This window comes from Sapajus apella, unplaced genomic scaffold (assembly GCF_009761245.1).
Source record: "Sapajus apella isolate SASKATOON/1434 unplaced genomic scaffold, GSC_monkey_1.0 scaffold45, whole genome shotgun sequence".
NCBI classification, from domain to species: Eukaryota; Metazoa; Chordata; class Mammalia; order Primates; family Cebidae; genus Sapajus; species Sapajus apella.
Genome location: NW_022436985.1, coordinates 10,643,240 through 10,665,268, shown reverse-complemented (window position 1 = coordinate 10,665,268; position 22,029 = coordinate 10,643,240). Strand labels below are relative to the sequence as shown.

Here is a 22,029-nt window from a genome sequence, read left to right as displayed (position 1 = left end):
CTCTAAGTTTAACATTTTTTAGGTTTTTGCCTAGAGTAGCCTACCCTGTCTTTAGAATCTTGATTTGGTCACACATCTTAGTGATCTTTCCACCTTAGGATACCTAAGTTTGGTATTCAAGTCAGTAATAAAAATGTCAAACAGGTTAGAGTAGCAAGTATGTTACTGAAAATCTCCTCTTTAGAGTGATATATTAATCAACATATATTTCAGTTTATGTTGATGAGAATACAAACATTAGAACACAAATATGTAAATGAGAACATAAATATGTAGATGAGAACTTAAAATATTAACGCTCATCAGGGTAAAAATCAGTGAAGAAAATAGAAATCGAGGACAATTTTCTTAACATGATAAAAATATAGATACCTTAGTTCTAAAGTCAGTATCTTATTTAATAGTGAAACACTACTTTTCTAACAAGATCAGAAACAAGACAACATCTACCATCTCTGCCACTATTCACCGGTATTAGATTATTAGGCAATAAAATCAGACAAGAAAAATCAATTAGAAGCATAAGAATGTATGGGAAATTTGCCCTAAAAAGTCTAAAGATTTATTAACAGTACTGTATCAATGGTAATTTTAATTACTACTATGGCTGTATAACATGTTAATGTTATGGGAAGCTGGGTGCAGGGCAGACGGCAAGGTTTTGCCATCTTGGCACTGGCATTTGGCATTATCTTTGCCACTGGCATTTGGGGTAGAAGATTCTTTATTGTGGGGGCTGTCCTGTGCATTATAGAGTCTTTAGCAGCATCCTTGACTTCTTCCCATAGATGCTAGCAGCAATCTTCCCATCTCCAAGCTGTGACAACCAAAAATATCTCCAGATACTGCCAAGTGTCCCACAGAGGGGACAAAATCATCTTCAGTTGAGAACCACTAGTACACAGGAACTTTACTATTTTTGCACTTCTCTGGATAAACTAAAATTATCTCAAAATAAAATGTTTTTAAAAAAATCAATGTTCGTGTATAAGTGAAAACTGACTACCATATGGTACTCTAAACCATTATTGCATTTTTAATTCTATAAAGAAAATAAAAAGTGGTAACAAAGCATCACCTTGGACATGCTAACAAAATGTGTTTGAGAAGGTATTTAAAGTTTCTAAAATAGAAAAAAAAGTTTAAAATAAGGCCTTTAAATTTTATGAAACTTTATTTCCACCATCAGTTCAAAATAACTTTCCATGCTGATCTACCTCTTTGTGTTCATTGATGCCTTCATCATCCATTTATTAGTGAGAGGATCAAACATCTCCATGCTACCTAAATGTTCATTTCCATCATGTCCACCTACTGCATACACTTTACCTGTCAAATAGAGAAGCATTTTCATTTGACTCCAAATAAATTAATAACATTAATGTTTTATATATATATATATATATATATATATATATATACACACACACACACACACATTATATAATTAAAATGTCACCATAAGTTAATTTTCAACAGCTGCTGCTTTGTCCAACGTTAGGATCAATGTCATTTCAGTAGCTGAATGAAAAATCAATGTAAGCTTGCACTAAACATGCTGTTCTACATGAAGTAATTTATTAGTAAATGCTCTAACACTATACCCCCACTTAGGTTTCCCAACTTTTTATTATTTGGTAGATGAAATCACTAATCTTGCCTTCAAAGAACACTTAATAAAATGGAAAAATGCTCTTTTTAGATTATACTTTAAAATATAAAACTGGTGGCCAGGCATGGTGGCTCACGCCTGTACTCCCAGCACTTTGGGAGGCTGAGGTGGGTGGACCACCTGAGGTCAGGAGTTTGAGACCAACTTGGTGAAACTCCATCTTGACTAAAAATACAAAATATTAGCCTGGCATGGTGGTGGGCACCTGTAATCCCAGCTACTCAGGAGGCTGAGGCAGGAAAATTCCTTGAACCCAGGAGGCAGAGGTTGTAGTGAGCTGAGATTGCACCACTGCCTTCTAGCTCGGGCAACAAGAGTGAAACTTCGCCTCAAAAAAAAAAAAATTATACACACACACAGATAGATAGATAGATAAACTGGTTTGTTGTTTGGTTTTTCTTTTTGAGACAGGGTCGTGCTCTGTGACCCAGGCTGGAGTGCAATGGCGTTATCACTGCTCAATGCAGCCTCAAACTCCTGGGCTCAGGTGATGCTTCTACCTCAGCCTCCCCAGTAGCTGAGACCACAGGCATGCACCATTGTGAATGGCTAAATTTTTAAATTTGTTTGTAGAGACAAGGTCTCCCTACCTTGCCCAGGCTGGTCTTGAACTCACAGGCTCAAATGATCTTCCCACCTCAACCTTCATAAAACTGTTAATATGATCAATTTTTTTACTCAATGAAACAAACAAAAATACACACAGAAAAAGAGGAGACATCATACACCAAAATGTTAACTGGGATTATTTCTGGGTGTTTGTATTACAAGCGGTTTTCAATTTTTATGAAAATGTTTTTATATTGTTAAAAATTCTTTTATACTTTTATAATAAAAAAGTGGCCATTTAGAGTTTTCTGACAATGTATCCATGGTTCTAGAATTAATTAATTTTCAGGAATGAGTAAAAAAATTTCAGTAATAATTATTAATTTTAGATGGGTATTAAAAAGGATGATATATAATTATAATTTTGGTTCAATAAACATTTTTTCTTGGTTTAATTTTTTGGTAAATATAACTGAGAATAATTTAACTCTTTATTTTCTTTCATATTTATCTCCATATCATGCACTTATATGCAACAGATTGCACACTGAGCATCTGTGGGTACAAGGCAAGTAAATAATCACTAACCAAACATTTTATTTAAGAATAATTTATAATTTTGTCATTTTCTTACATAAAAAATAAATTCTCAAAGTTCAGATATTTAAAAAAGAGCGCTGTGATCATGTGATATTTCAGACAAGCATGTACCCACCTTCCACAGAGATTACACCCACATGTCGCCTTCGGCTATTCATTTCTGGCCCAAAGAACCAACTGTTTTTGTTGATAGAATAGCATTCAATACTCCGAAAGGGGTCACCAGATCCACCTCGACCACCTACACAAAACAGCACACCTAAAGGTAAAGGCACAAATAGAGATAAATCATAGCGGCCAAACTAAAAAAACAAGCAAAAAAAAAAAAAAAAAAAGTATAGAAAAGCATTTAGAAAGTTCAAACTTTGGGTAAAAGCAAAGAGACAAAAAAAAATTATTTGGATAATAATCAGTGTTATCATGTTACTAGAAATCTAATGTAATTTTCTTCTTGTCCCCTCAGAGAATAGGGTATATCAGCTATCTCTGCTAGCTAATATTCCACTACAATATGTTGTATACCCTCAACCCACCTTCTAAAATTCCTCTTGCTAAGGTCATAACAAAACCAATCAACCCCTGAGTTAATTTCTTACTGAACAGAATTGCCACACTTGATATGTTGATCACTGACCATTTTTCAGGAAACATCTTACCTCCTTGATTTCTATAATATCAGTCTCCTTTTGTCGCCAACCATTTATTTCCTTCTTTCTACGTTTTCCATGTTCCATTCTGAGCCCACTTCTCACATAACTTTTTGCTCATTCAGGAAAACTTCATCCCTTTGTTTTAGATTCCACCTTTATTGTAATACCTTCCTATATACATTTCCAAGCCACATCTCCACGTGATATCCCACAGACACCTCAAACTCAACAAGTTCAAAAGGATCTCCCCTCCTTGCCTACCTAAACAACCTCTTCCTTCCTTGTGGTGTTCTATCTGTTCCTATTTCCAATGCCACTGGTAACAGTTCATACCCTCATCACCTATTAAACTAACTACTGCAAAATCCTGTCCTCTCTTAATAGTTAGCAGTCTTTTTGCTTTCAGATTCTTACCACTGTAAACTTACGAAAAAGCTCTTTTGATAGCCTTCTATTACCTACACCGGTACTTCTCAAAAACTTTAGAGAATGCCACTGAATTGTGCACTTGAAAAATGGGCAGGTGCAGTAGCTCATGCCTGTAATCCCAGCATTTTGGGAGGCTGCGGCAGGAGGATCATTTGAGGCCAGGAGTTGGAAACCAGCCTGGGCAAGAGAGCATCTCTACAAAAAAATTTGAAATTAGCCAGGTGTGGTGGTACCTGCCTGTGGTCCCAGCTACATGGGAGGCTGAGGCAGGAGGCTCACTTGAGCCCAGGATTTGAATGCTGCAGTAAGCTATGATTGCATCATTGCATTCCAGTCTGAGTAACAGAATGAGATCTTGTCTCTAAAAAGAAATAAGGCAAAAATGCTTAAAACGGCAAATTTTGTTATATATATTTTACCACAATTAAAAAACTTACACACACATACTATAGTGTAATTCTGAATCACCTGGAGGACATAAAATATGGATTGCTGGGCCTGACTTCAGAGTTTCTGATTCAGGAGGTTTGAAATAAGTCCAAGAATTTGCATTTCTTACAAATTCCCAATGCTACTGGTCCAGGGGCGACCACCTCCTTCACACTTTGAGCAACAAAGACTGCTTTACAAGGTAAAACCTTATCACAGCATAAAGGTCTTCCAGGATCTAACCCAATCTCCTCCCCGCTCTCTCTCTCTCTTAAACTTCATGCTCCTGCAACTATGCATATAGTACACATCTTTGGTGTTCCTATAGCACTTCTGGTAATAAGCATTCATTAAACACACAGTATTAAAATGATCTCTTATGCTGACATCTCTTACCAGAGTCTAAGGTAGTTTAAGACTGTGTATTAAACATTTATGCATTAACAAGGACTAGAACCGTACCTGCCATGTACTCGGCATTCAATAATTCCCTGAACTCCCTTTACCCTAACTAGCATTCAGAAGAACATTTATTTATTATTGAAAACTAAGGCTAAGGTTTACTTTCCTATAAAACCTTTTCTGACTCTTTCAAGATAAAAATAACTACTGTTTTCTTTTACATCCCACTATACCTTAAGATGATATAAAAGCACCTGTTAATTCTTTACTGCATTTATTTATTCAAAAGTCCATTTTCCTAGACAAGACAAGTTATTCCAAAATAAGTCTGGCTATCTTCTGTATGTGCCTGCATTTCTTATACCTAACCCACAGCCTTTCAGCAAAAATTAATAAATATTTGCTGAATGACTGCATAAATGAATGCCTGGTAGCTGCTTGTCCTATCTTTTTCAACTAATTCAATATTTTGTTAGATAAATTTAAAGCTGGAAGGGCCATTAGGTGTGGTAGCTCACACCCATAATACCAGCACTTCGGGAGGCTGAAATGGGTGAGTCAGTTCAGCCCAGGTGTTTAAGAACAGCCTGGGACCACAGGCACATGCCACTACATGTGAGACTCACTAAAATATAGTGAGACCTGAGTGGGTCTTAGCTGCTCAAGGGGGCTGAGATAGGAGGACTGCTTGAGCACAGGAGGTTCAAGGCTACAGTGAGCTATGATTGCACCACTGCACTGCAGCCTGGATGATAGAGGGAGACCCTGACTCAATTTTTTTTTTTTTTTTTTTTTTTTTTTTTTTTTGAGACAGAGTCTTGCTCTGTCGCCAGGCTGGAGTGCAATGGTGTGATCTTGGTTCCCTGCAAACTCTGCCTTCCAGGTTCAAGTGATTCCCCCGCCTCAGCCTCCAGAGTCACTGGGACTACAGGTGCGTGCCACCATGCCCGGCTAATATTTTTTGTATTTTAACGGACACGGGACTTCACCATGTTGGTCAGGATGGTCTTAATCTCCTGACCTCATGAGCTACCCACCTTGGTCTCCCAAAATGCTGCGATTACAGGCGTGAGCTACCACGCCCAGCCAAAATTTTTTTTAATAAAAAAATAAAAATAGGCCGGGCGCGGTGGCTCAAGCCTGTAATCCCAGCACTGTGGGAGGCCGAGGCGGGTGGATCACGAGGTCAAGAGATCGAGACCATCCTGGTCAACATGGTGAAATCCCGTCTCTACTAAAAAATACAAAAAATCAGCTGGGCATGGTGGCGCGTGCCTGTAATCCCAGCGACTCAGGAGGCTGGGGCAGGAGAATTGCCTGAACCTGGGAGGCAGAGGTTGCGGTGAGCCGAGATCGGGCCATTGCACTCCAGCCTGGGTAGCAAGAGCGAAACTCCGTCTCAAAAAAAATAAATAAATAAATAAATAAAGTTGGCAGAAACTGTAAAGATCATTTAGTCAAATTGTTTATAAGTAAACTGAGGCCTTAAGAAATGTGTTTATAAGTTAGGCTGGGTGCGGTGGGTCACACATGTAATCCAGCACTTTGGGAGGCTAAGGCGGGTGGATCACTTGCAGTCAGGAGTTCGAGACCAGCCTGGCTGACATGGTGAAACTCTGCCTCTACTAATAATACAAAAAAATTTAGTCTGGTGTAGTGGTGCACACAAGAAATCGCTTGAACCTGGGAGGCAGACGTTGCAGTGAGCCAAGATTGCACCACTGCACCCCAGTTTGGGTGACAGAGTGAGACTGTGTCTCAAAAAAAAAGAAAAAGAAATTTGTTTATAAGTAAACTGAGGCCTTGAGAAATTTGTCCAAAATTACGGATGTTCAATGGCACAGCTAGAATTATAACCCCAGAATGTAACACTAATCTTTGATTAGATTTTCTTTAAGTGAAAACTAGTATTTCATCTATATAGTTCATGTAGGAACACATCATGGAAGGAAAAGAAAATTAAGTAAAAAGACTAGGATGCATATCCTTTCTTTTCTATGTCTATGTGTGGCCTTGAGTATACTTTTAACCTAATTCTTAGTCTCTTCATCCTTAAAATGGAATAAAACTACCTATTTCACAATGAGGATCAAATCCTTTGCTAAAATATAATACATAAAGTTGCTTCAATCATGTAAGAGATCATTTATATGAGCATCTAGTACATTTTGGCATATAACCTAGGCTGTTAAGACATTGTTTGAATTCAATTCTGAATTTGAAATATTTCATCAAATACCTTGACTTTCTAAATTCACAACAAAAAAGCTACCCAACTAAAAAAACTAATTCTTTACATCAACCTATTAAAAATAAGAATAATTAGTTCTTCTTCTACTTCTTCATAAGCAGGTGTATGACTTTCAGCGTTTCTTTTTATTACCTAGATAAAATCTCATTCTACTCAATCAAGTATTGCCTTTTGCTGTTTTTCAGGCTATTTCAAAGACCTCATTATTTGATAATTGTATATTTAGATAGCACCACATAGCGAGGAAGTCTCTATTCAGAGCTCCTCTTCCTAAATTTCTGAACCTCATGTATTCCCTCATGTCTCAAATATATTACACTTTATAAATATTTAAAAGTGATACTTCTTATAGCATAATGTCTCAAGAAAAGAAGTGAACATGAACTATTTTCTTGGGAAAATGAATGCCTCCTAAAATATAAGGGCTTTAGATTCTAAGAGTTTAATATAACTCATTATACAAATATTAGCTATGTTTACTGCCCTTCTTTTTATTTGGTAAAATGAAAAACAAATATTTAGACACACAATGTATTTCAAGCTCCATGCTTGGCCCTAGGGATACAAACCTAAACAAGATGCTCAACTGTCTTTGAGAAACTTAAGACATGTCAAATGAATACATGACAATGCAACATAGTAAACCAGGTTCAGAATCTGGGACAATCTCAAAGGAAGAGATATTTTGGTAGGCTCTTCAGAGTATATAGAACTGATTATGGCTTTTTAAAAAATTGGCCTATTGGTAAAACTAAATAATGTACAATAAAAACTATAAATACATACATACAACTGTATTTGCCAATTATTACTTTAAGGCAATCAGACACTAATTATTTTACAACTACATTTGGGCACACACGAACAACCCTCAAATACAATAAAGATCTTTCCAGGAGAGTTTTTATCATTGTATTACATCAATAAGCAATTTGGTTACCAGCAGTATGCTTCCTTGGGGTAGTCCGAATAGAGTATTCAAAGTCAGGTACTGCTCTGCTACTCAAGTGAAGGTGGTAATTTCTTGCTTCATCCAGTAAATCTCTACATTTTAGATTTTGCTTGACAATCTGTTCTTTTGCCACAACACCCATAAGAAAATCAACCGGCAACAATGGCAGACGAACCTAAGATCATGAACAGTTGCAATATAAAATTTAAGTGAAAATAAGATGATTCATTCTCCACTTTCACTGCAGCATGTTCTCTTTTTAAAACTTACGTTGCTACTTTATGAAATCTAACATGTTCATGAAATTCAATGCGCCAAATTCTAAAGCAATTTCCAGTACTGGTCTACTTGAATGAAATCAGACTATACGTTAAATTACATCCACCCACTTTAAATATAGGTTTAAATAGGCTTTATAATTCAATTGTCTTCATTCAAATTACTTACTTCCAAAAATGGTACTGACATAATCACAAGGTCCTTCTGTTGATAAAGACATAATCAAAACAAAACTGCTGTGCTTTGTTCTTTTGCCTTTTTAAGCTAAGATTAAACATACGGAAATGTGATTTCTTATTTAAAAATGTAAACATTCATATCTGAAACAAGTGCTGTTTTCTTCAAATCAGTAATCTTGGAAGGGAAGACACTAACTCAGGGACTCATCCCCTCTTTCAGTAGAGGCATTCATCATTCCTCTATTAAAGATGCACTGATTTTCCAGTGGATTAAAGGGGATGATGAAACCAGGTAATGCTATTTTGAATAAAAAGCGCGCACACACACACACACACACACACACACACACACACACACACACGGGGTTGAGTCCAGTCACTCCCCAACTGCAAGACTTTGTTGCAGTAGTCCCTCTACCTATTGCCATGGTCCCCCTTGAATAAAGTCTGCCTTATATGTCTTAAAAAGTAACATATATACACAAATAAGATATAGCTGCAAGAAAATAAAACTTTCCATTTGCTTTTGCTGACAAATTTACTTTCAAAATAATTCTAAGAGAGAAGATCTAAATGTGTACTGAACTTTGACACTCATATGAATGCAAAAATATTGTGAGATGCACTTGAAAAATATGTTTTATCATAATCACACTTTGAATAGGTTTACTTCATCTGCCTATAAATATCTAAAATGAGAACACTGGTCATTTTAAGCACTTTCATTCTTCTATTTATTAAAGTTTCTTGTAATGCTACTGAGAAACTTTATGTTATTAAAAATTATGAGAATTATCATTGAGTGCTTTTATCAAGCACAAAGTTTTAAAGCATTTAATTTAGAAAAATAAGTAATAATTCCTCTTTTAAGTAACAAAACATCATTTTACTTCTCAGGAATAAATGGAGAAAGGAAAAAAGGGAGGAAGGAAAGGAGGGAAGAGAGAGAAAGGAAAAGGGAGGAAGACAAAAGAAAAGAAATATCACAAGGGCCTATAATCTTTTCATCCCAGTAACACCTATTAACAGTAAAAAATAATAACAGTAACAATAATCAGATACATTTCTGAGGTTTAAAAAAAAGTCAAAGTATGGTGAGAGAAGAAAATAGAAAGTGATGTCCTATGGCTCTTTGCATAATAAATCTACACACATTAGGACTAACTATACTTTTATTAGCAAAATAATTCATTAAAATTTAGAAACTTCATTATAAAACACTATAAATTATATTTAGAGCTGTTTCCTCAAACCATTTTCTATTAGCATACATAAAATACTCATCATTAGTATCCCAAAGGAATATTTTCAGGTTAAAAAGCAGAGAATGGTATTGCTAATTCAAATGTGACAAATTTAGATTCATCCTGAAACAGAACAGCAAGTTAATAGGAAAGTTAGAGAGCTAAAAGCCATTTTTATCATTGTATTTCATCAATAATTTCTTTTTTTTTTTTTTTTTTTTTGAGACGGAGTTTCGCTCTTGTTGCCCAGGCTGGAGTGCAATGGCGCGATCTCAGCTCATCGCAACCTCCGCCTCCTGGGTTCAGGCAATTCTCCTGCCTCAGCCTCCTGAGTAGCTGGGATTACAGGCACGCGCCACCATGCCCAGCTAATTTTTTGTAGTTTTAGTAGAGACGGGGTTTCACCGTGTTGACCAGGATGGTCTCGATCTCTTGACCTCGTGATCCACCCGCCTCGGCCTCCCAAAGTGCTGGGATTACAGGCGTGAGCCACCGCGCCCGGCTAATAATTTCTATATTCCTTCAAATAATCTACACTTTTCAAAATAAATGAAGCCTCTTGATTTGCTTCTGTATTTCATTTCTATGTGACATCTTATTTCAGCCCCTACCTGTGCAAGTGTTTCATCCAACCATTTGGAATGATGCTGAGGATTGGCAAGAAGCCACTTGATGGCAGCATTATAGACCTGCTTTTCATTTTCAATATTTAGATCACTGGAAGACAAAAGCTTATGGAGGTGCTGGGGTGATACACTTACAAAGTCTTCACACTCCACTACTTCAGTAAAATGCTCACAGGCATACTGATCTGCCATGTCCATTAAGTCTATTCGATTGTGACTTTCTGCAAAGGCTCTTACTGCCAGGCAATTGGAGGGATGAAAATGTAACTTCATGTATTCACAACAAGCTCTAGCCACCAGTTCAACCTGCAGAATACAGGCTGCATATAAGAGAGGTTGGACGTTGTCAACAGTCAAAGTGAGCCGTGAAGAATAGACAAACTTTACCAAGTCTTCTATTGCGTCACCATCAAAATCTCTAATCTCAATCAGCGTTTGCTTGGCTTCGGCCATTTCAGAAAGAAACATGGCTCTAAAGTAGGGAATAACACAAGCCAATACCAGCTTGTGACAAGAGATTAGCTTTGAACCAACCTGTTCAAAAGAAACCAAGAAAGACTCAGTTTAATATCAAAATCAGCTTCAGGTCATCATTGTGTTTGGAGCAGGAACAAAATTTCTAGACAAATTTAGAGTGTTTTTATAAGGCAATCCTTTGGTCATTTACTTTCAATCTAGGCCAATTTCTTAAAGTCAGGCAATTTTCATCTTCCAAATTAACCAAATATCTTTCATATATATACTACATATGTATATATGTGTACATATATACAATATATGTATAAATGTATATGAATATATGTATAAATGTATACAAAATGTATATGTATATACATATTAAATATGTATGTGTATAAAATATATGCATACATATATACATATATGTATAAATATATACATATAAAAATATATGTATATACATGTGTATATACCTATACAAAAAATACATATCTGTATACACATATATACGTGTGTGTGTGTGTGTGTGTGTGTGTGTGTGTGTGTGTGTGTGTGTGTATTTTTTTAGACAAGGTCTTGCTCTTGTCACCCAGGCTGGTGTGCAGTGGCGTGATCTCAGCTCACTGCAACCTCTGTCTCCCGGATTTAAGTGATTCTCCTGCCTTAGCCTATCAAGTAGCTGGGATTACAGGCATGCACCACCAAACCTAGCTAATATTTGTGGGTTTTGTTTTCTCAGTAGAGACAGGGTTTCACCATGTTGGCCAGGCTGGTCTCGAACTCCTGGCCTCAACTGATCCGCCTGCCTTGGCCTCCCAAAGTGCTGAGATTACCAGAGTGAGCCACTGCACTTGGCCTCTTTTATATACATATCTATAACATATATACAACAAATCATGATTTTTCTATATGATATTTCAGGGACATTTTGTAAATTAGTAATAGCAAACATCAGTCAGCACTCCTTACGTGTCAACCACTATTGTAAGAGCTTTTATTTTGGAGATAGGGTCTCATCATGTTGCCCAGGTTGGAGTGCAGTGGCATGATCATGGCTCATTGCAGCCTCAACCTGCTGGGCTCAAGCAATCCTCCAACTCAGCCTCCCATGCAGCTGGGACTACAGGCACGTGCCACCACACCCAGCTAATTTTTGCATCTTTCAGTAGGGACAGGGTTCCGCCATGCTGCCCAGGCTGGTCTCAAACTCCTGATCTCAAGTGATTCACCTACTTTGGCCACCCAAGGTCCTAGGATTACAGGCATGAACCACAGAGCCTGGCCTTCTAAGTGCTTTTCATATACTAACTTAACTGTCCCAACACCCCTATGAGTAAGTACTATTATTTTCCACAATTTATCAATCAGAAAACTGAAGCACAGAGTAAATATATAGTAGTATTTACTATGAGGTCAACTGAGGTTTTTTTTTTTTCATTTTCTATTCACATTATCTTGAAATGATATAGCTCATATACAAGCAATAAAAAAACTGCAATCTCATCATCTTAATTATTGAAAAATCAGATAGCTTCCAACAGTGTGTCATTACAAACAGCACAGTAGTGAACTTCTTTGTAACTCTTTACTCACATTTTCTATTATTCTGACAGATAAATTCTTGTAAGTAGAAATGCTGCTTCAAAGGATACAATGTGAATATATACTGTCAAACTGTCCATTTCTGAGCTTCTTAACAGTATTGGCACCGTATCTTGAGTGTTAAGAAACTTTTTTTTTTTTTTTTTTGTATAGACAGTCTATGTCGCCCAGGCTGGTCTCAAACTCCTGAGCTCATGCAATCCTCCCGCCTAGCCTCCAAAGTGCTTAGATTATGGGCGTGAGCCACTGTGCCTGGCCACAGTTGACAATTTGATGAATAAAAATATCTCATTATTTATCTTTTCTTTTGCTCATAAGATCGAATCATTCACAAATTTTGGGCTACTTGTATTTCTTCTATGAACTACATATTTTTTCTTATTCATTTGTAAGTATTCCTCATACAATCAAAGTGTTAGGCATTTGTCATATATATTTCAAACTTCTCTTTCACAGTTTGCTTTCAATTTTTATTCTCTCCCTATGGATTTTCACATAATTAAATCAAGTCTTCTTATTATTTAAGGTACCCTGCTATAAATGGGAATCATTCTAATATTCTACATTTACTTCACATATTTTTTCTACTACTTTTATGGTTTTATGTTTTACACAAGTTTTTATTTACATCTGGAAGTTTTTGGTACTGAGTGGGCAGATATCTTCTTTTTAATACAGTATTAATCCCATTTTCCCAGCAGCTTATAATAATCAAATACAAGTAACATTATAGTACCATTTTAGTAATTTTCCTGTTTTCATGTAGTGTTTTGATTATATAATAAACTTGTAGTTGTGTCTCATTATTTGAGAACTAATTTTAAAATGAGAATTTCTGGAGTGTTCAAATGTATAGTTTCGCTTATAAAAGTCCCTTGCTCAGTCTTTTTTCACTAATGTAGAGGAAGAACCAGTATCATTTATTTCAGCAAGTACACGATAATCATTTCTGTCTGTTATGCTGCATTAAATTTTTTCACAGAACTCACTAGGCAGGATTTAGATTCTAATGAGACTAAAGTTGTAAACTACAACATAAAGCTTGGCATGTTTTCAAATTCACATTAGCTCTAAAATGGGATCTGAAACCTGATACTAAATAATTTTTAAATAGCCTAAACAGACTCTTAAAAAAAATTATTTCCACATACCACCACTGGGATTCAGTTTCTATGCAAATATTTGCAAGTCTCACATGACTTAAACCTGATCCATTAAATAACTTGCCAACACTCTCTTACATAATAGTATCATAAAATAGGGTTCCACAATTTCTAGATAATCATTATTTTAACACTTGCCATCCAAGCTGTACAAATCAATGGACAGGAAGTTAATTTCACGATGTTCTTTATAAGATTCTGTCCCTTTACAATTCTATTTGAATCTTGATTCAAATAAACTAAAAGGTGGCTATTTAACATATATACCCCTATGTACCCTTTCAGAATAAATATCCATTTTTACTTGGAAAAGATCTTTGAGTCACATGTATAAACAGGAACAGCTAAAAGTTTAGCTTTTTAATGCACTGATTTTCCTTTGATGTTATATGGTTTCATCACATTCCTGAAAGTTTATTTGTACAATTTCTTTCCCTGGCACATAAAAATAATTACCAATTACAAAAATTATTTCATCAGAAATTTGAAAATGAAAGTAATCAAAATCTAAAGACCTGATTTTTAAAATTGGATAAAAATCTGCAAGCTACATAATATTAAACATTACTATACAATTTAGAATTATATAAATACTATATGTCCCTGATACTAGTTAATTTTCTAATTTATAGTCTTTGTTAGATCAGTGAACATGTGACTAATTCAAGATACTATTAAAAAAGAAAAACTTCAGACAATTAAATTTAACAGAGTTTAACTGAGCAAAGAAGGATTCAAGAATTGGGCAGTCCTGGAACCAGAATAGGTTTAAAGAGACTCTGGTGCTGCTGCACAATCAAAAATTATTTATGGACAGAAAAAGGAAGGAGACACACAGAAAATGGAAGTGAGGTACAGCAATAGATGGATCAGTTACAGCTCAGAGTCTGCCTTACTTGAATACAGGTTGAACAACTGGTTGCCTTTCATAGGGTGAAACTCAGTGATTGGCACAAGAGTAGGCTAAAGTCTATTTACACATCCAGTTAGGTTACAGTTTACTGTGTACAGAGAAACCTTTAGGCCAAAAATTATTTATGGGCAGAAAAAAGAAGGTGACACACAGAAAATGCAAGTGAGGTATAGAAACAGATGGATCAGTTACAGCTCAGAGTCTGCCTTACATGAACACAGGTTGAACAAATGGTTGCCTTTAATAGGATGATACTCAGTGACTGGCACAAGAGTAGGCTAAAGTCTGTTTACACATCCAGTTAGGTTACAGTTTACTGTGTACAGAGAAACCTTTAGGCCAAGCTTAAACTATGTAAGGTGGGAGCTTTAGGCTAAACTTAATTTAACAATACTCAGGGAAAAATCATGTCACACTTCAGTATTAAAATATACAGAATATTAACATTCATTCAATGATTCCTTAGGCATTTGTTTAAAAAGCTTAAATACCAACTATTAATCAAAACTTTGAGTAATTTTCCCTAGACTAGCCAATATAAATGAAAATACAATGAAACAAAGGCTTTTGGATTAGTAAAGCATTTGACTAGAAACATATAAAGCATTCCTGACTCCACTAGTGTGGAGTTCATCATGGCTCTTGAGCCACTTGCTTGAGCCCGCTCCCACTCTGTGGAGTATACTTTCATTTCAATAAATCTTTGCTTTTGTTGCTATTTAAAAAAAAAAAAAAAAAAGAATTCATCATGGTTAATATTTTGTAAACTATCTCCTCTTCATTTAAAAAAAAATTTAGTAGAGGGCTGGGCATGGTGGCTTACACCTGTAATCCCAGCACTTTTGGAGGCCGAGGTGAGCAGATCACCTGAGGTCAGGAGTTCAGGACCAGCCTGACCAACATGGAGAAATCCCATCTCTACCAAAAATACAAAAAACTAGCTGGGCGTGGTGGCACATGCCTGTAACCCCAGCTACTCGGGAGGCTGAGGTGGGAGAATCGCTTGAACCTGGGAGGCAGAGGTTGCGATGAGCCGAAATCGTGCCATTGCACTCCAGCCTGGACAACAAGAGCAAAATTCCATCTTAAATAAATAAATGAATAAATAAATTTAGTAGAAAAAGTAAAATTTTATCTTAATATTATTAAGCATTAATGAATACAACAAAATAAATATTATTAAGCACTATATATGCAGGAAAATTTTCCATAAATAGTTGAAAAATGCTCTTTTACTCTAATACACTTTAACACACTTTATAGCAACTTCTGCAAGCATCTTCTTTAATATTTTTTACTCTACATGTACATTATTCATTACCATTTGACATTTACATGCCTTTTTCATCACTGTAAACATTATTGTAGTGGATATGCATTTGCATAAATACTTTCTATTTTTGGATTATTTACTTAAGAGAGGTTCTCAGCACTGGACTTCATGGGTAAGAATAATCTTGATATTTGAAAATTAAAAATAGCCTAATGGCTGGGTGTAGTGGCTCATGCCTATAATCCCAGCACTTTGGGAGGCCAAGGAGGGCAGATCACCTGAGGTCAGGAGTTCAAGACCAGCCTGGTCAACATGGTGAAACCCCATCTCTACAAAAATACAAAAATTAACCAGGCATCATGGCGGCTGCTGGTAATAATTCCAGCTACTTGGGAGGCTGAGGTGGAAGAATCGTTTGAAACTGGGAGGCGGAGGTTGCAGTGAGCTGAGATTGTGCCATTGTACTCCAGCCTAAGTGACAGAGCGAGAGTCTATCTAAAAAAAACAAACAAAAAAGCCTACTGTCTTAGTTTGTTCAGGCTGCTATAACAAAATATCACAAACTGAGTGGCTTATAAACAATACAATTTATTTCTCATAGTTCTTGAGACTGGAAAGTTCAAGATCAAGGCACTGGCAAATCCATGTCTGGTAAGGACTTGCTCTAAGTTCACTGATGGCAACTTTTCTTTGTGTCCTCAGATGGTGGAAAGTGCAGGGCAGCTATCTGTGCCCTTTTTTTTTTTTTTTTTAAGGTCTAAATACAATTTGAATGAGGTACAGATACATGTCCAACTTGTGATCATGAGTTATAACAAATCATATTTAGTTATAATTATGAAAATAGTGAAATCACAATGTAAAGGAAAACTTTTATAAGTAACAACTTCTTCACCTTTAAAGACAGCTTAGGTTTCGATATATCTCAAGATCTGCTTTGTATTTAAAATGAATAGTGAGGCCAGGCACGGTGGCTTATGCCTGTAATCCCAGCACTTTGGGAGGCCAAGGTGGACGGATCACCTGAGGTTGTGAGTTCAAGACAAGCCTGACCAACAGGCAGAAACCCCGTCTCTACTAAAAATACAAAATTAGCCAGGCGTGGTGATGCATGCCCGTAATTCAAGCTACTTGAGAGACTGAGGCAGGAGAATCACTTGAACCTGGGAAGTGGAGGTTGCAGTGGGCCGAGAGCGTGCCACTGCTCTCCAGCCTGGGTAACAAGAGTGAAAGTCCATCTCAGAAAAAAAAAGGAATAGTAAAGAGTGTATATACAATATAAAAATAACATTGTACTTCTTAAAAGTTATATGTAAAGGGAAACATTTTTTAAATTACTAAAGGCCAGGCATCGTGGCTCATGCCTGTAATCCCAGCAGTTTGGAGACTGAGGCAGCAGAGAGATCGCTTGAGTCCAGGAGTTCAAGACCAGCCTTGGCCACATGGCCAAACGCCCCTCTACAAAAAAATGCAAAAATTAACTGCATGTGGTGGCATGCACCTATAGTCTCAGCTATTCAGGGGATGGGGTGGGGTTTGGGTCCAGGAAGTGGAGGCTACAGTGATCCATGATCACATCATTGTACTCCAGAGCAAGACCTTGTCTCAAAATGATAAAATAAAATAAGCCTATAATCTGTCCTTTCCTCTTATACAGGAAAAAAAAATTACTATTCCTTCATTCTTACACTTTTAATTTTATATTTTTCTTTTATTGTAAATATATATATTTTTTTGCTTTTTTCAACTTTTATTTTAGAATTAGGGGTACATGTATAGGGCTGTTACATGGATATACTGTGTCATGCTGAGGTTTGGAGTATGAATGAATCTATAACCCAGGTAGTGAGTTTAATACACAACATAAAATAAACAGTTTATTTCAATTCATACCCCCGCCGCCTTCCCTCCCTCCCTCATCTTGTATACCCCACTATTTTTCCTATTTTCATGACCATGTTTACTCAATGTTTAGTTCCCACTTGTAAGTGAGAAAATGTGGTATTTGGTTTTCTGTTTCATTAGTTCACTTAGGATAATGGTTTCCAGCTGCATGCATGTTGCTGCAAAGGATGTGATTTCTTTTTTATGGCTGTATTATTCTGTAGTGTATATATAACACATTTTCCTTATCCAGTCCACCACTGATGGGCACCTTGGCTGATTCCACGTCTTTGTTATTTGTGAACAGCACTGCAATGGACATACTATGTGTCTTTTTGATAGAATGATTTATTTTCCTCCGGGTATATACCAACTAGGAGGATTGCTAGGTTGAATGGTAATTCAGCTCTCAGTTCTTTGAGAAGTATCCAAACTGCTCTCCTCAGTGGCTGAACTAATTTACATTCCCACCAACAGTGTGTAAGTGTTCCCTTCTCTCCACAGCCTTGCCAACATCTGTTATTTTTTGACTTATTAATAAAAGTCATTCTGACTGATATGAGATGGTATCTCTTTGTGGCTCTGGTTTGCATTCCTCTAATGACTAGTGATGTTCAGTATTTTTTCATATATTTGTTGGCCACCTGTAGGTCTTCTTTTGAGAAGTGTCTGTTCATATCCTTTGCCCACTTTTTACTGTATCTTTTCGTTTAGATATGTTTAGATAAACAAACACTATTGTGTGACAACTGTCTACAATTTTCAGTATGGTAATAGGCTATGGAGATTTGTATTCCATGAACGACGGGCTACAACATGTAGCCGAGGTTATACTACACAAGTAGGTTGCAATAAGCAGCTCTCATATAGTCATGTGTTGCTGAAGGATCGGGATATGTTCTGAGAAATGTCTTAGGTGATTTTATCACTGTGTAAATGTCACAGAATGTACTCACACAAATCTAGATATTTGCTTAGATATATCTAAGGCAAAAACCTAGATATGGCTGCTCCCAGGCTACGAACCTGCATGGTGTGTTACTGTACTGCACACTGTGGGCAACTGCAACACAATGGTAACTATCTGTGTATCTAAACAAATAAACATAGGAAAGGTACAGTAAAAATACGGTGTACAAGATTTTTTCTAATTGTACGCTTGTATAAGGCATTTGCCATGAATGGGATTGCAGGGCTGGAGGTTGCTCTGGGTAAATTACTGAGTGGTGAGTAAATGGGAAAGCCTACGACTTTATTGTACACTACTGTAGACTTTATAAACACTGTACACTTAGGCTACCCTAAATTTAAAAAAAAAAATTTATAATTAACCTTAGCTTACTTGACGTTTTCCATAAACTTATAAATTTTTAAAAAACTTTTTGACTCTTTTGTAATAACAGCCTAAAACACACACATTGCACAGCTCTACAAAAATGTTTTTATATGCTTATTCCAAAAGCCTTTTTCTATTAAAATTTTCTCTTATTTTTAAAACTTTTTGTTAAAAACTAAGACACAAACTCAGACATTAGCCTGCATCTATACCAAGTCAGGATCATACATATCACTGTCTACTGCCTCCAGATCTTGTCCCACTGAAAGGTCTTCGGGGGTAATAATACACATGAAGCTGTCATATCCTGTAATAACAATGCCTTCCTCTTGAATACCTTCTGAAGGACCTGCGTAAGGCTGTTTTATAATGTTTTTTTCTTTTCTTGGTTTTGTTAAGAATCAATTTTCTGCAATTTTTTTCTTTTTTAATCTTTTTTTCTTTAGGAGTACAGGCTAATAAAAACAATAAAAAGTATAGTAAATACATAAACGTGTAACATAATCATTTATTAGCATGAATAAGTATTAGGTACTGTACATAACTATGTGCTATACCTTTTATACAACTGGCAATGTGGTAAGTTTGTTTACACCAGCATCACCACAGGCATGTGAGTAATGCATTGTACTAGAACATTATGATAGCTACAACATCACTAAGTGATAGGAATTTTTCAGCTCCATTATAATCTTATGGGACCACCATTGTATATGGAGTCCATCGTTGACCAAAATGTCCTTATGTGGCACATGACTATACCCCCGAGAAACATGAAAAAGTTAAAATACTGACTTACTAGCTGAGTGAAGGAAAGGATCTTCCTTAAACACAGAGTCTTAAAATGTCTTAATATAGAATGCTTAACTGTTAAATATAGATCACTTTCTCCATTATTATTTTTCTCTTCTATTAGATTATGTCTGTGCTATCTTCTAAATGCCCTCCAAAATAATGTATTGAAACTTAATCCCCACTGTGCTAATATTAAGAGGGGGAGCCTTTGGGAAATGATGAAATCAAAGGGCTCTGTGCTCATGAATGGATTAGTGCCTTAAGAGAGAACTGGAGGTAACTAGCTTAAGCCCATTTTGCCTATCTGCCTTCCATGTGAGAACATAATGTTTATCCCCTCTGAAGGATGCAGCAACAAGGTACCATCTTGAAAGCAGAAAGGGCAGCCCTCACCAGACACCAAGCTTGCTGGCACCTTGATTTTAGACTTCCCAACATTCAGAACTATGAGAAATAATTTTCTATCATGAGCACAGTGGCTCACACTTATAATCCCAGCTTTTTGGGAGGCCCAAGGCAGTAGGATTGTTTGCACCCAAGTTTGAGACCAGCTGGGGCAATATAGCAAGACCCTATCTCTACAAAATATTTTTAATTACTCAGGCATGGTGATACATGCATCTAGTCCCAGCTGTTCAGGCTGCTGTGTCAGCAGGATTGCTTAAGCCCAGGAATCCACCAAAAAATTTTAATACTTCACTGAGAGATAAGAAGAAAGTACTTTCAATTTGTAATGAGAAACAATCAGAACATAGGCTTTTCCATACTGCTTTATCACTTTTCCAATTTTATTAAAACTGGCTGTTAGAACAACATGATCCTATAGATGATGGGCAAAGGTCACTGTAGACTTTTTCATCCAAGGCTAAGTAGACTATATTTCACTATCAGGTGTAAACAGTCCCACTTAACAGATGATAACAATGAAGTAAATATTAAATTACTGGAATAGAGATATACTGTAAAACACTAGTATAGCTGAGTAAACAATCCAAATTCCTGACTTCTAACCTATATTCAGAGTCAGCAAATACATCAAGATATTTAAATTCACAAGTGAAAAGCTTATCTGGTCAACAGCAATTTATTAATTTCACTGATAATATTTGTTGTTGTTCTAGGGTTTCAGAACTCTGAGAAGTTAACTATGAAATAATTAGTATCAACATTAAATTAGTACAATAATTTTACCTTATGCTAGCTTCTCTTCATTTACCCTCTATGTCCTGTCTCCTATACTAAAAAAAGATTGAGACTAAAAGCATTCTGACTGTATCAAATATGTATACCAACAAAATTTGCCTTGTGTGGTTACAGAAACCCCCATTTTTCATAGTACACTGAAGGCGCTAAGAAAGGTAGAAAAAAGGTAAGCTCACCTTTAGTGTGACATCACAGAGTTCTCCATTCTCATAAAATCGAAGAAGAGAACTATGAAAATCTTTCCAAGCTTCATTTGCTTCAAAAGTAAAGGAATCTTCTCCATCACCATCACTAATTGAGGATCTGTTCTTTATTTGCTGATGCTGTTGTTGCCTTTTCCCCTTTGTAATGTGATTCCTAGCTTGTTTTCCATTCACAGAATCTGAAGCCATTTGCAATATTCCTCTTTTAATATAGCTCTCTTCTCAAACATTCCATTTATTCTTTTTCAAAGGGTAGGGAGAAGGCAGAAGGTAGATGTAGCCACTACAGTTCAGACGTTTTACAAAACCCACTCAACTGTCATTGTATAGTTTGCTGTGATTGAAAAATCAACAATAAAACACATAGAGACAAACCAAAAGGAAAAAATTATTGTCAATAACTATAACTTGTTAATACTATACATGCAAAATAACTATATCAATCATTTATAAAATAAAAAACTTTGTTTTTACACTAAATGTCACATAATTCACTTCTGCTAATTATTTTATATCAATAAAGGAACTCCTTTAAAATCCAACAACAATTGACTTTTGAGTGAAATATGATATCTTCAAATAGAAAGGCTGTGAACTAAAATTTTTCTATTTTTTAAATTTTTATTTTAAAGATGGGGTTTCTCCATGTTGCCCAGGCTGGTCTCAAACTCCTAGGCTCATGCAATCTGCCCACCTCAGCCTCCCAAAGTGCTGGGATTACAGGCTTGAGCCACCTCATGTGGCCATGAACTAAAAATGTTAAATTTTGAGGCTTAACTGTTTTTTTTGTTTGTTTGTTTGTTTTAGCAGAACAACATGATCCTATAGATGATAGGCAAAGTTCACTAAAGACTTCTTCATCCAAGGCTAAGTAGACTGTATTTTACTATCAATATAGATAAACAATCCTACTTAACAGATGACAACAATTAAGTA

The 22,029-nt window shown here is 36.1% G+C and overlaps 1 protein-coding gene and 1 long non-coding RNA gene across 7 annotated transcripts in view; both read right to left on the bottom strand.

Annotated features, from left to right (window-relative positions):
* KLHL8 (kelch like family member 8) overlaps positions 1-22,029 on the bottom strand; it is an 86,758-nt gene that overhangs the window by 11,900 nt on the left and 52,829 nt on the right. For 5 of the 6 annotated variants that reach the window (XM_032239676.1, XM_032239675.1, XM_032239674.1 and 2 more), the window contains 5 exons: positions 21,067-21,427; positions 10,248-10,796; positions 7,923-8,109; positions 2,937-3,080; positions 1,218-1,329 (listed from right to left, as the gene is read on the bottom strand). In XM_032239676.1, the coding sequence (XP_032095567.1) occupies positions 1,218-1,329; positions 2,937-3,080; positions 7,923-8,109; positions 10,248-10,796; positions 21,067-21,282 (1,208 nt within the window). In that variant the 5' untranslated portion in view covers positions 21,283-21,427. The remainder of the gene's footprint in view (positions 1-1,217; positions 1,330-2,936; positions 3,081-7,922; positions 8,110-10,247; positions 10,797-21,066; positions 21,428-22,029) is intronic. The other variant, XM_032239679.1, reaches the window with a different exon arrangement.
* On the bottom strand, positions 12,777-15,161 carry LOC116524431. The gene is made up of 2 exons (XR_004257326.1): positions 14,732-15,161; positions 12,777-14,503 (listed from the first exon to the last, which is right to left on the bottom strand). It is a non-coding gene; the product is annotated as an uncharacterized LOC116524431 (long non-coding RNA).